Below are 14441 nucleotides of genomic sequence, written 5' to 3'. Positions count from 1 at the left end.
CCAATCAAGAAGCTGCTAGAATCAATTAAGGCTGGCTAATCCGGGCACCTGAGTTTTAAAAAGGAGCGGTGTGCGTGTGAGGAGCTGGGAGCAAGAGGCACTAGGAGCTGAGAGTGAGAATGTGGACTGTTGGAGGACTGCGGTATACAAGCATTATCAGACACCAGGAGGAAGGTCCTATGGTGAGGATAAAGAAGGTGTTGGGAGGAGGCCATGGGGAAGTAGCCCAGGGAGTTGTAGCTGTCGCACAGCTGTTCCAGGAGGCACTCTAGACAGCTGCATTCCACAGAGCCCGGGTTCCCCCCAAATCCTCCCAATTCCTGGTCAGACACAGGAGGAGTCGACCTGGACTGTGAATTCAGAAAAACGGCCAAGCTGAAGGCTGCCGTGAAGCTCCAAGGCGAGCAAATCTGCCAATAAGCGCAAGACCCACCAAGGTAGAGCAGGAACTTTGTCACAGTGGAAAATTAACCAAAATTTATTTTGAACCTCAGTTTTAGTGGGGAAGGGAAGTTTTTATTTCAAGGTGCGCGCGTGCGCGTGAAAGAGCGAGATCTGAGACTCTATATTCATATTCTCACTATCAACCAATTGCTTATCAGAAGTGGTAAACCCTTTGAATTTGCATTGCATTGGTGCAGCTTGTTCACACTCTAAAGACAGAATCCCAAAATTGCCAACCCGAAACATCAAAAATCATGAGTAAGGCCCCCAAAACTCATGAGATTTAGATAAAAATACATTTCAGATTCTTTTCCTTTAAGCCTTTTAGGTTCATGTGGGGCACATTATCAAACTTTTTTTCTGTACCATAAGGGCTGGAAATTTAGAATTATTTTTTTAATGGCAGCTCAAATTCTCTTGTAACCACTTGTCTCCAGGAGCTGGGGCTTTAAGAAAAACATTAAATATCATGAGAGTTGGCAACACTGTGAGTGTGGGATGTTTTCTGAGCATATTTTTTTACACAGGCTTGCAGCTGAATCTTCTTTCCTAATGTAGGGTTCTTTACGCAATATATGGCCAATAGTCTCTCTGTTGGGGTTGAGCAATGCACCAACAGTACCTATGGTTATGTGTGACCTGATGAAGTTGTCCCCTAGTGTAATGTGGGTAAGGTGGTTCTGCATTTTCACCTGGCTGCCTGTTCTGAGCTTTCAGGACAGTTAGAAAGTCTTGGTTTAATATTAGCCATTGGAATGTTCTGTCACAGTGTGGTGGTGCACAGGATCACACTGGGAGGATTCAAACTATGACAAGAGGCAGCAAATTTTGCAGATGTAGATTGAATGTAAAGAACGCCCAAAACTACTCTCTCACAGAGGGAAAAGCCCCAAAACTGTAAAACCACCCCTGCTCAGTGCTCAGATTGAGAGGCAGTTGGGTGGAATTTGTTCTTATTAAATGATTTGGAGAACTAGTCTGAAATCAACAAACTGAAATTCAATAAAGACCAGTTCAAAGTACTACACTGAGGAAGAAAAGAATTGGCTATAAAATGGGGAGTAACTGGCTAGGCAGTAATACTCCTGAAAAGGCTCTGGGGGTAATAGTGGATCAATGAATTAGTGAACAATGTGATGCAATTGCAAAAATGGCTAATATCCTTCTGGCTATATTAAATACAACACTCCTTCACTAGTTGCCCTGTTCTACTTAGCATTGGTGGGGCCTCAGCTGGAGTACTGGGTCAGTTTTGGACAAATTGGAGAGAGTCCAGAGGGAGAACAACAAAAATGGTCAAAGGGTTAGAATATCTGACCTATGAGGAAAGGTCATAAATCTGATCATATTTACTCTTGAGAAAAGAAGCGTGAGGGCGAGACCTGATAAATCTTCAAATATGTTAAGTACTGTTATGAAGAGGATGGTGAGCAATTGTTCTCCGTGTGCACTGAAGGTAGGACAAAAAGTAATGGATTTAATCTTCAGCAAGGGAGATTTAAGTTAGATATTAGGGGAAACTTTCCAACTATAAGGGTAATTAAGCTCTGGAATAGGCTTCCCAGGGAGGTTGTGGAATCCCCATCATTTGAGATTTTTTAATAACAGGTTGAAAAAATACCTGTCAGGGATGGTCCACTCTAGGTTTACTTGATCCTACTTCAGTGCAGGGGGCTGAACTAGATGACCTCTCAAGATCCCTTCCAGCCCTACATTTGTATGGTTCTATGTATGGCATAAATCTGAAGCAAGGACAGAAGTGAATGAGCAACCACCTTGTTCTGCTCCCCCATCTGGCTCAGGTGAATGAGCAACCCCCAAAGAGGAAGAGGCCCAAAGGAATGGGGAAATCTTTTAACACTTCTAGTTGCTGAGCAAGCCAGAGTTTGAATGGCCAATCTGGAACTTTTCCTTCTTTTGGAAGCACTTAACAATATTGATTCATAACATTGGAAGCAGTAAGTCTTCCCAAAATGAAAAACAGAGGAGTAAACCAAAAGCAAACCAGAGAATTATCTCGATTAGTGGAAAGGGGGATTATAGAATCTGTGCTTAGATTTCCTTCCTCCCCTTTTAAATTTGGCATTTTAAATTCCTTTCCGTGCCTCCTATGCCCCCATCTACAATTACACTCCCACATGACACCCACATCAGACTTGCCAGGTGATCTGGCATGTGGTCTGGCAGGATTGTCATCTTTCCCTTCCCTCCTGATCACTGAGGTTGAGGTGCCCCTCCCCATCTGAGTTCTCACTTGCCTACCTCCCAGCCAAGTTGAGAGCCGGAGTGATGTCTTACTGGTTCCATGCCTCAGTACTTCTGTCCATGCTTGAGGATCCCACCCATTGTTGCCTAGGGGCTTGGGCAGGAACTTGATGCAGTAGTGGCATCATCAGTATTTCTACTGCCTCTGTCACAATAAAATCATTGGGCTGAACTCTCCCACTCTCATAAACCACGCAAAGGCCCTTGCACAAGTGCTTTAATTCTACAATCCTACTAGCAAACAACTCTGCTGCTTTTTCCTTCCTTAGGTGGGTTAAATGCCAGCTTCATGCTGGGCCTCACATATAACATATTTGTTCCTGTTTTCCTCTCCTGCTGCTGTTTCACTGCAAATTGCTGCTGGCTAATGGTGTCTGATGGCATTACTTCCTATTGCTGGAAAAATGCTTAATTTTCCTACTTTCCTTTCTCTCTCTCTCTCTCTCTCTCGCTTTCCCTCTTTCTCTCTTTTTGATCTCACAAATCCAGACCCTTTGAGAAATCAGGTGGTATGAAATATGAAAATTGCTTGGGAAGTAATTGGAGAAACAGTGAGACTTATGAAACTCGTGGAGAATAACACTCAGACCGTCTGTTTTCACATTATATCATTTTTAATGGCAAATTTAATGAATTGGCACATAGGTTTTGTAGGTTCATATGTGAATAAGCAACAGCAGGGAGCTGGAAGTCATCGGATCTGTTTACAGGGCAGAGAAAAAGACTCCATTAAAATTTGAACTTTTGTTAATGAAAGAAGTAAAAAGGATTTTGCCACATTGAAGTTTGACGATTATGTAACAAATAAGCGAACAAAGACATTCATGGCAGCTTGCTGGCAAAACTTATTTTGGATTGATTACTAATCCATGATTTGTCAGGTCTAAGAGCGATTATGAGGTCAGAATTTGTGAAAACAAATTCCTTGCTGTGGTTTGTGTGTGTTACATAAATGCAGATATGTATAGAAATGACACTTAAATACCTTTCAATGGAGCACTTCATAAACCTTTCCATTAGCTAAACATCTCAAGACTTCTGTGGAATAGGCAGGTGTTATCCCCACTTTACAGAAGGGAAACTGAGACACATAGATGGTGACTTGCCCTGTTCTCTTTTCTAACCACTGAACAATACTTGCAGTGGAGGGCCAGAGTTGATATGGAGGCCAGAGTTGCAATCACAGGAGAAAAAGTTGGGAGGAAGGGAACTGTGTTTAATATAAAACGACAAAATCAGGAGACAGGTAGGAGAGCAGCAAGGACGGGCCCTATGTCGAATTTCAGTGTTTACCCCCTGAGACTATTTTTATCTCATCTCTTCATTTATTTTAAAAAGTGGTTGTTCTTGTATCAGTTTGCATCTACTCTTTCAGACTGACTCAAGTCTGATACTCTTCACTATACTGTTAAAGAGGAAGCATGGTAGCTAGTCTGCAAATGGCTCAAGGAATTTTCCTTAAAAAGCAAGTTACATGGACAGTGGGGTTGAAATATAAAATTAATTCTCTTTTAGGCCAACAGTGTTAGCAGCTAGCTTTGACACTTGCAAGTCAGTAACCTACAGGCTCCCCACAGCAATTAAAAAAACCAAAACAAACCCCAAGCAGCACTGGAAACACCTGCTGGAAAATAAGTTTGGATGAAATAACACAAACTGAGCATTGGCCAAGAGGCCTACCCCTCCCCACATGAGGGGTCTGCAGCGGTGTGACTCAAGTTTGTTGCCTTGATGTGATCTGTTTAGAAGTGCATATGTTCTTTCATATTCATATTTTATATTGGTGGAACCTAAGTTGTTTTGTAGCAGAATATGGTGCCTGCTGGGTGAGAAATGAATGTTGTTTATTATAGAAGACAATTACATCACAGGGTAGGATACAAAAAAAGCACAATCTTGAGTGATGAGCAATATTTGCTTTGTTTCAGAATGCTGAAATCTACAAGCTGACATCAGAGCAATTCCATGAGGCAGCCACTGGTGCAGAGAACCACATAAAGTAAGAAATCATTTTGGTTCTTTTCAACAGTTTTGTTTGTATTTATAATACACTGTGTGGGAATAGCCCCTGGATATTTACATAAATGAAGTGTGATGTTACTGCAGAATAAGTATTTAGAGACCTGAACAGTTTTAAACTCTCTTGTTGTGCTAACTTTAAGGGAGAAAGTTTAGGGTCAAAGTGTAGAATTTCTTTGAAAATAAAAATAGAAGGAGATGAGGATGGGGTCTAGAAAACACAAATTGGATTAGAATGTTTTCAAGGTTTTTAGAATAGCAATAAAAAGTATTTTTGGTTTACATTTAAACTGTCCGCCACAGTGTTTGCAACCCAGACATTGCTGGGCTAGTGGAGAAGAGCAGAAAAGTGAAACTTTTTTTTTTCATTTTGTACAGGCAAGAGAAATGTAAAAAGTAAATAGCATAAATGGTGACACCTAAACAACACTAAAATCTGTTTTAATTATCATGTGTGTTTATAGTGACAGAGATGAAATGTATTTTCTGAAATATGGTTTTTATCGTGGCTCAGTCCTTTAATATTGTGTGTATTCTTTTGCCACTACAGTGCATTTCATGTCCAAATTCCTCCATTTTTGTGTGCCAGTAGCATTTTCCAGCTCATTGTTCCACAGGTACTACTAACAACTGTCTAAGAAAAAATATAAGTTTATGAGAATTCTTTACTATTCATGAGTCCAGAGAAATTATACTGTTAAGAGCAGCATTTATACCTCAGTTTGGTACAACAAACAGTTGGCCAACATGCAATATACTGGAGTAACAACATATGCAGTCCAGTTGGATCAGGTCCAGACTGCATGATATTTAACTACATAAATAGATTATACAGGTGTATGTAAGTGGGGTGCACAGTATATTATATTGTATTCTTTTTTTTATTATAACTGGCTATCAAAGCATCACATAACTTGTTATAATTCCGCACTGGTGCTTGGACAGTTTGGTTGCTGTAAAAGCTCACATGCAGTGTACTTACAAAATCAAGGCGCTGATACATCCCAGACATTTTCAGATAACTCTTCTTAGTAAAATTATTAACTTAAATTTTAAAAATTGTAGATGTTGTAATCAAGACCTGACAGTCTTTTCTTTAGCCGCCTTGGAGCAGAGAGAAGATATTTTATCTGCGTGTGCGTCCAGAATTGTGTAGCCAGTTGGTGAGAATACATGTAACAAGGATATAATATACAACATAAATAATGAATTCTTAGAGGAGATTAAGACCCCAGGTTATATCCTGTATTTGTTGTCATAGGCTGTGTGTCAAACCTGTATTTAGGACAGCCTTCACTTGGGTTCCCATGAGGTTTATTTGACCTTCCCTGTTCCTTGCAAGATGAAGATCTGCAGCATATGTTACCATCTGGTAATGCAGCCATTCCTTGAAATGGTAAACAGTTGAGATCAGTACAAAAGTTAATGATTTCCTGAGATTTAGCAAGAATGTTCTAGGGTCTTAGAGGTTCCTTCCCCTTCTCTTTGTGTCCCTAAGAGCAGCCACTCTGAGATTTCCTACTTGCCCTTTCTTGTGATATTTTCTGTTGGAAGAGTAAGCAGACTTTGGCCACTATAAATAGAAAGACTTTCTTTGGGTTCACTTAGATGGACAGCAGCCCCCCCCCCCCCCCGGGGGGACTATCCTTTGGCTCCAATGGGGTATCTGTTTTGAAATTCACATTGTTGTCTTGAAAAAATAGCTTGGGAACCATGCGCTGGAAGCCTTAATAATTGGGAAAGGACAGGCTATGCGGGGCTTGTAAATGTGAGGGGGAAAGAGTTCCTCATATCATCTACCTCTTTTTAGAATGGAGATTCTTAGAGCAGGGGTTCTCACAATAAATTTTTTGGTGACTTTAGAGTGTGGCCACCAACTCTTGCTGGTGGCCACTATGACAATTTTTCTTAAAATACTTACTTGACTTTAGGAAAAAGAAATAAATATGCACATATACGTGTCCAAATTATAATTTATTTATATAGGGGTTGGGTTTTTTTTTTCAGACTCAGTAATAAAGGTAACGTACAGTTCTCTATTTACTGGATCTAAACAGAATAGAAGCACAAATAAGGTGCTTTGCACATTCTTGTCCTTTGTTGTTTTTGGTTTTAGTTGCCTTTTTTTAGAAAAGACTTGCTAGCTAGTAAAGCTCTGGATGGGGAGGTGGGTAAGGAGACAATGGGGACTGGGGCAATGGGGTTTGAGGTGAGCCCAGCGTCAGAGCCTGCCACCGCATAGAGTCCTGGGCTGGAGGAGGCTGTGCGGGCCAGGGACAATGGGGGATGGGTAAGTCCAGAGCTGGCACTGGCCACTGCATGGCTGGGGGCCAGGGCCAGAGCCCAAAGTCCCATGACTGGAGCCTGCCACCTGCCGCCCCAGGGTTGATGCTTGAAGACCGAGCCTCACACCCCCGGGAAGGTGGGGAACTGACTGGCTGCCTGCTCCTCCAGCATTTGTGGTTCCGGCCCCTGATGGCCCTGGGGGAGAGGCACTGCTTTGCACCCTCCTCAGTGCCCAGGAGGCTGTGGCTGCAAGAAAATCCCTGGTGGCCGCATGTGGCTGCATTTGAGAAACTCTGTAGGGAGGGGGTGCAGTGTGCAGAAAGGGGCTCGGGGCACAGGAGGGGGTGCAGGAGTGGTTTGGGTGTGGGCTCTGGCCCGTAGCCACTTATCTGGAGCAGCTCTGGGGTGGCAGCGGCATGCAGCGGGGCTAAGGCGGGTTCCCTGCCTGCCCTGGCCCCACGCCGCTCACAGAAGCAGCTGGCACCACGTCCCTCTGGCTCCTGGGGGAGAGGGGGCAGAGGGATCCGCGCGCTGCGCTCACCTGCAGGTACCTTCCCCAGGGGCCGCAGGGACGTGGTGCCGGCTGCTTCCAGGAGCAGCACACGACCCACGGCTCCATGGGGTGGCAATCCTATGGGCAGGTTCCAAAGCCCTAATGGGTCAGATCCGGCCCACGGGCCGTAGTTTGCCCACCCCTGCCCTACATCCTGGGCTCCGTGTTGGAATACGCCATCTAGGGGTTGATGGTGCCCCATGTTAATCATACTGACCACCTTGCTTCTCCCTGCCAACTCACCATCTTAGTGCGGGCGTGTGTTGCAGTAGTGCTCAGAGGCCCCATTTAGGATCGGGCGTCATTGTACTAAGTGCTGTACAAACATATATGAACATGCAATTCCTGCCCAAATTGCTTACAGTCCTAAAACTAGAACAGAGCTATGTCTTGGATGGAATGAGAGAAAGTTCCTTTGTGGGTATATGTATCAGTATTCTGAACTTACTGGGTAGAACCAAACATTTGTTTATGCTACAAGGTCGCTTTATCAGGCATTGTTTGTTGAGTACTGAAGAATGCAGAATTTGCCACCCCCATCTGAACTCAATGAGCAACAAACCAACTGAAGGAGCAGACTAGTCATGCTGTTTAGTCTTGAAGCACTAGACCATCTGTAAATCTGAAAGTAGTTTACCAAAGTGAATACATTTGATTATCTCCATTATACAGATTGAGGAACTCAGACACAAAGTCACACAGATTCTGCTAGGGATGAAACTCAGGTCTGCCAACTCCCAGCCCCATGCACAGTGCACTTGACCACCACTACTCCTGTATAACAAGAAGAAATGGGAAGTGGGGCGGTTCTTCCCTCTGTATGATGCTCTGTCTCCATTCCATAATATCTCTCTCAGCCCATAATGCACCAATCCCATCAATCATGGTGGGTTACTGGATTTACCTTCTCTACCTTGCATGCACACGCACCTAATCAGACTCAGCTGTCCTGTGTTTTGTCACCTTTTATCAAGTACCACATTTAAATTTGTATTCTAGTGTACTGAGGGGCGGGGAATGAAAATGGGATTTCCCCTACAGTGAGTAAATTCTACTTTACAGAGATCATACTGCAGCAAAGGTCAAAGCAGCACAAATCACGGAGACTGCTTCTGTGGCATTTATAGGCATCTGAGTATCCCTTTCCTTCACTCTCCAACCCTTTTAAACAGCTGCAGCTTTGCACAAGGGGCCAAGTGCGCTACTGTTTTTTTCTCTTCATATTTATATGGCTCTTCACGTATTCAGAGTGCTGTACAGATCTTAACTAATGAGTCTTTACAATGTGTCTGTGAGGCAGGTGGGTAAGCCTTATTATCCCCATCTTGCAGGAGGGCAAATAGAGAAATGAAGTGCTTTGCCCCAGGCCACATAGTGAGTCAACAAGAGAAGCGCCAGGTATTGGCCACTGCTGAAGGCAGGCTACTGTGTCTTATGGACTAGTGGTCTGATCTTGTGTGACAGTCTTTGTTCCTAACCACATTACCTGAACCTAGACTCCACCTTCCTGTGAAGTATCTCAAATTGCACAGCCATCCTCCCTGCATACTGCTCACTATCCTGTCTTGGGTTCTATCCAGCTTGCATCTCTCTTCCAAGAAGAACCTCCTAGCAACAGGAAGCCACTGAACAGACCTTGAAAAATGGGCAGTTCTTTGAGTACCTTCAGTAACATGCCCTTGTTGTTTGCGTGCTATGGTGACTTGGAACACTGCCTTGGACACACTGTCTGTCTGATTTTATTATAATTGCTGCATTATTATTTTGCCCTTTGTTAACCAGTGGAATTAAAGTCTGGGGACTCAGAACTTTTCCTCCCTCCTTCTGTGTTTAGCAAACTCTGCACATCAGTAATCACCCACAAAAGAAGCAACATGTACATAAAAGACCAGTGCTCCCCACCCTTCACTTTTCTTCACATCCTTTTCTCAGTGCTCAGAGAGCCATGACTCAGACTGGGTTTAGAGAAGACAACTTGTTAATCCCCTCCCTGCTACAGAGAATAAAATGGCATTTCATTCCAAGCTCTATTAATGCGCTCGCTCCTGGGATAAAGCAGGCGTCCCAAAAGGCAGTGGCCACATTTTTTTCTTTTGCGTTGTCTTTGTCTTCTTTTGAGTGTTACATTTAGATTAGCTTCTGAGGATTAAATGTTATTACAGCCCCTGAATCTGTTAAGGGGAAAAAAAAATCAGTGAAGAAGTTACGGCTTAGTGCAGGCACTCAAGATTTATCCTCAAAGTGCTGTTTTTTTAATTTCATTCTTTTGTTAAGTTTGACCTTATCTTATTTTTGTTGTTTTTTTTAAATTTGGAAGCAAGGATCAGCATGGTTGGGTGTGGGCATATGGTATTCTTTAAAACGTAAAGCTGCAGAGTGGGGTAGGGGGATTAGGAAGTTGTTAAGAGGTAAAATTGTTCTGGAGCTGAATAATTTCCCTCTGAGATAGTCTTATGGTCTGTTGAACTCTCTCTGAAGCTGCTTACCAAGAGCCCTATTGCTTAGCTCGCTATGCTGAGAGGACTGAATATGCCAGGCACAGCTATCAATGAGAATTTAAAGAATGCTCCTAGCTTGTCATCCTGATAGAGATCAGCTTTGAAACCAAGGCAACTTTCCAAGGGAAAGTCTGCCATCAAGATTTATTCCACATGAGACCTCCTATCTAAGAGTTCATTTAATGATTCTAGGATCTTTAAACTTAATGGACATGAGTATTTAAGGTGATTATGTTAGAGAAACTGACAAGTGGTAAGTATCCTCCTAGGCTTTGTATGGAAAAGAGAACTGCACAGCCTTGGCACAGGCATGGGGTAAAAAGCTTCTGGACAGACTGTGAGCTTGGAACAGCAAATTATTCCATAGTTCAATCCCCTGAAAATGAGGGTCTTATTAAATTTCATAACAGACTTTATAGCAGCAACAGGCCTTCACTGAAAATGGAAATTGTGAGCAAATCCCCAAGGAACTACCAGCTTTTTGACTGCTTTCTTTAGAGTTTGGGAAGGTTCGAAGGATCATGCATGGTGCTACTTCATTGGCTCATGAAATCTTAAAGTCTGATATGAGAAAATTTTTAACTAGCCCCATATATTTCTACTCTGAGGGGACTGCACACGGGGTAGAATTCTGAAGCAGACATTAAGTGTACAATACTGAAGCACAAGAGGAAGAGGCAGGGACATCACAGGCTTCAAGCAAAATGGCTGTGGGGTTTCTCCTATTATTAGATTAATAGATTCATACATGGTTGAAATTAGGGGCCTAGGCAATAGGGAGATAACTTTCAGGGATATAACACCAGCTACCCCTTGGAGCTCATTCTCACTTCATGTTGAGGTAAGAGCAAGACTGTTACCCCACCGAAGAAGGGTCTGGCTCTTCCCCCTCCTTCTAACACTATTCATGCTGGTTGCTCCCAGCCTTGCTTTCAGTGATTCTGTTCCACATGCATTTCATATAAAGGGATTCCATAACAGCCTGGCCTGCACTGCACTGACCCTTTGTGCCTCCAAACCTGGTCTGAGTTGGGAAATTGAAGTATTGCTGAAACTGGCCTTGAGGAATATGTTCCCCCGAAGTGATATGTAAAATGGTGCAAGTGCTAGAGTAGATGGGATAGTACTGGCTTTAATGCCCTTTCAGAAAGTGTGAGGAAATCTTTATAGAAACAAGAGTTAATGATCTTTTCTTAAATGGAGTTGAAGGTAGTTCGCCCCATTTACACTAGCACTTATCCATTTTCAATACTGTTTCAGGAGGACCATTGTTAAACTGTTTCTAGCTATACATTGATTTCAGGGTTTGGCACTCAGACCAGTTGTAAGTTTTCTGTTCTTGTGGTCCTTTCTGTTCTGGGAGGGTGGGGTATTATAATGAGGGTTGCACTGGCTGTGCTGGAACTGCATAAATGTTCCAGTTGGCTCACTTTACTTTTCCTGGGAGTGCTTCTTAAAGCCTTAAATAGTTACTGCTACAGTGGAATGTTACCAGACCGAAGACATGAGAGTTTGCATAAAGTGTGCTGTGGCGGGGTGGTCACCCCACCATGCCTTGTAGGGCTTAAAACAGCCCTAAGAGAGGGCTATAGCTGGAGGAAAGCTAGGCTGATTGGGGGAAGTAGTCACAGGTGGGGCCACAGCTGGCCCTATAAGATGACTGTTAGCCAGGAGCTGAGAGATGCACTCTCTCTCTCTCTCTAGCTACATGGAGAGAGGAGGGCCTAGCTGCCTGGGAAGCTGAGGAGGGTACCTAGGGCAGACCAGTGCTGGGGAAGGGCAGAGCCCCAGGCTGCAGCCAAGGTAAAGGCCCACAAAAGGGTACAAAGGCTGTAGAGGAGCAGCCCCAACCTCGACAGAGGCAGCTGGTCCGACCCCCCCGTGTCGATGATGAGTGGTACAGACTGCAGTCTGCCCCAGGGAGTGGGGGCTAGACGATGACTGACAGTAACCACTGAGGCAACGGAGGGATAAGGGGTTGGGGGTTCCCCTGGAAGGGGAGACCCAGACTAAGAGGGTATGGCCAGGGGGCAGAACCCTAATCTAGAAGGGCACCGGGGGCCGGGAGTGGTACGAGGCCAGTGGCAGGCGAGACACCGACCGGCAGAGGGCTCTCCTGGCTGAAAAGAGCTAATTCCTTGGACAACCAGCAGGAGGTGCCGCAGCGGTGAGTCGTCACCCCATCACATCTGCGCTCTGCAATTCTTAGGGATTGCTAAAATGCTTGTGTCTAAACAAAAGCATATCCCTCCTGTGGCCCAGTTCATTTAATGATATCCCAGTTCTGTATTTAGAATATTGCCTCTTACTTCCTTGTATTATTTGGGATGATGAGTGAAAACACAGTACAGGTTTGTCACTACTGCAAAATCAGTGCGAAAATAACGGTCTCTCCTCACAAGTGCAGCAGTTGCTGTAGGTCAAAATCAAGGTGCAATGGTGTAGCTGTGGGGTGGGGATCTGGGGTTGGGACTGGACTAGCAGGGGAAGAAATGACAGACTCTGGAGTTCACTAGGGACTTTACTATTGCTATTGATTTCACATGGAAGGCACTCATACTGTGGTGATGGGTGGAAGCATAAAACCCTTAAGACAGGTGAATAGTATAAAGTGCATTGACAGAGCTGATTTTGATTACTTTCAGCAACAATAATATGTACCCCCTTAAAACAAAACCACAGTTAACATAGTCTAAAACATGTTAAACAAAGCTGGCTGGCAGCTCAAATTTACTGCAAGAGACAGACTTCATCAAGAATAAAAATTAAAATGGAACCAGAGCACTGACATGGTTGGTTTGGGGAGTGGGAAAAGCAACATGGCTGAAGCAAGAACGTTACAGTTTCAGGATGTTTGAGACTCACCTGGATGTAGTTTTCCTCCGTGACTCCATACTAGTGACTTTTTAGGCCTTCTCTTCCCTCTCCCAGGGAAGGTGCCTTGCATATTGATTAGTGACCTCAGGTTGGCCAGCACTGGATATTTGCAGCTGCCTTTCTGTGTGCTGGTGGTGGTAATGGCCAGGGACTGATATGAGGCTCAGGTCATCTGGAAAAGCCTTTTAAAAAAAAATGGTGAATTAAAGATGTCAGAAGCAATAATGCCTCAGAAACCACTTGTAACTGGTGAATTAATGACTTGTTTGCTAATTAGAAGCCCAAGGCGAAGCTGAGGCAACACTTCTAACAATCTGGTCATTAATTCACTAACAACTGATTTCAAGGGCAGTGTTGCTATTTTGAACAGTAATTGTATTCATGCTTCTGAATTATATGCTCTGTATGTGAGATGCTTCCATTTATTAATGAATGTTAAATTCTCCTTGTGGGGTGATAGGAAACAAGGGGATGTGATATTGGACAGTATTTGAGAGGTATTGAGGAGAGAGATATTGATATTCTGAAGGTCAGAGGTTCTATATGTCCTGAATCTCCTCTTCCTGAGGAGATGATAGTCATGACATAACTACACAAGCCTCCAACATGGTGAGCTGTTTCCCCAGAGATCAGTATCCAAGCTGTATGGTTTTATTGGCTGCACCTTTCCTTTCCTTGTAGAGGGTGAGAGATCATTTTATAGCATCATACTCCAATGAGCACTTTATGGATGGTCAAAGTTCTTCAGCTAAAATAGATTTTCATGTAAACCCTAGCGCAACCAGTAGCTTTCTGCATAGAATCTCGTTAACATTGAAACCTCACAATCAGTAGACCCTCAGCCTGATTTCAGTATGTCTAGGCCTGCTGGAGTTTGGTTCACCCTTCTCATCATCACCTTCTGCTTCTTCCCTGTGTCCTGAGGTTGACCCCTGGAGGTCTCTTTCCTGCATGATGGGACAGGTGCACACCCAGCTTTTCTGCCAAGCCCTCCAGGCCCATGTCTAATTTGGTTAAAATGTAGCACTTACTGACTCCAGAGTGGTCCATAGGGATAATTCCTTGGAGAAATTTTTTCAGCAGTAAGCTGGAGCTGACTCTGATTATCATTAATAGCTGAAGTCAGTAACCCTGAAGTTGGTGCTGGTCACGTTAACTTGCATGAGAGGCTTTTGGTGCCAGTTTGAAAGCATATGGTTTCCTGTGAATTGAAAACCATGTTCACGTAAGTTGTTTTCTATTGGAATTTCTTGTGTTCTTTAAGTACTTTGTTGAGATTGTGTTGCTTGCCAAGACCTGAGTTCAAGGCTTTGTGTTTCTCCTGCAACAGCAAAATTTCCAGTGTTTAAAAGGGTGGGTGAATGGTGGTGGAGTCAGTAGTGAGTGAATCACACAACATAGTGTAAGTAAGATGTGCTGTGGGGCTGAAGGCATCACCTTATACATGAGATGTTATCCTCATTAGATTGCAGAAAGTGCCATGGGGTCTTTAAGCTGAA

At 43.7% G+C, this 14441-nt stretch overlaps 1 protein-coding gene across 7 annotated transcripts in view; it reads left to right on the top strand.

Moving 5' to 3' along the window:
* Positions 1 to 14441, top strand: part of CHCHD6 (coiled-coil-helix-coiled-coil-helix domain containing 6) — a 210216-nt gene that overhangs the window by 97381 nt on the left and 98394 nt on the right. For all 7 annotated transcript variants that reach the window (XM_077822430.1, XM_077822429.1, XM_077822431.1 and 4 more), the window contains exon 6: positions 4638 to 4708. In XM_077822430.1, coding sequence (XP_077678556.1) covers positions 4638 to 4708 — 71 coding nt within the window. The remainder of the gene's footprint in view (positions 1 to 4637; positions 4709 to 14441) is intronic.

This window comes from Eretmochelys imbricata, chromosome 7 (genome assembly GCF_965152235.1).
Source record: "Eretmochelys imbricata isolate rEreImb1 chromosome 7, rEreImb1.hap1, whole genome shotgun sequence".
NCBI classification, from domain to species: domain Eukaryota; kingdom Metazoa; phylum Chordata; order Testudines; family Cheloniidae; genus Eretmochelys; species Eretmochelys imbricata.
The sequence above is the reverse complement of the archived record's forward strand: the minus strand, read 5'-3'. Positions and strand labels throughout refer to the sequence as shown.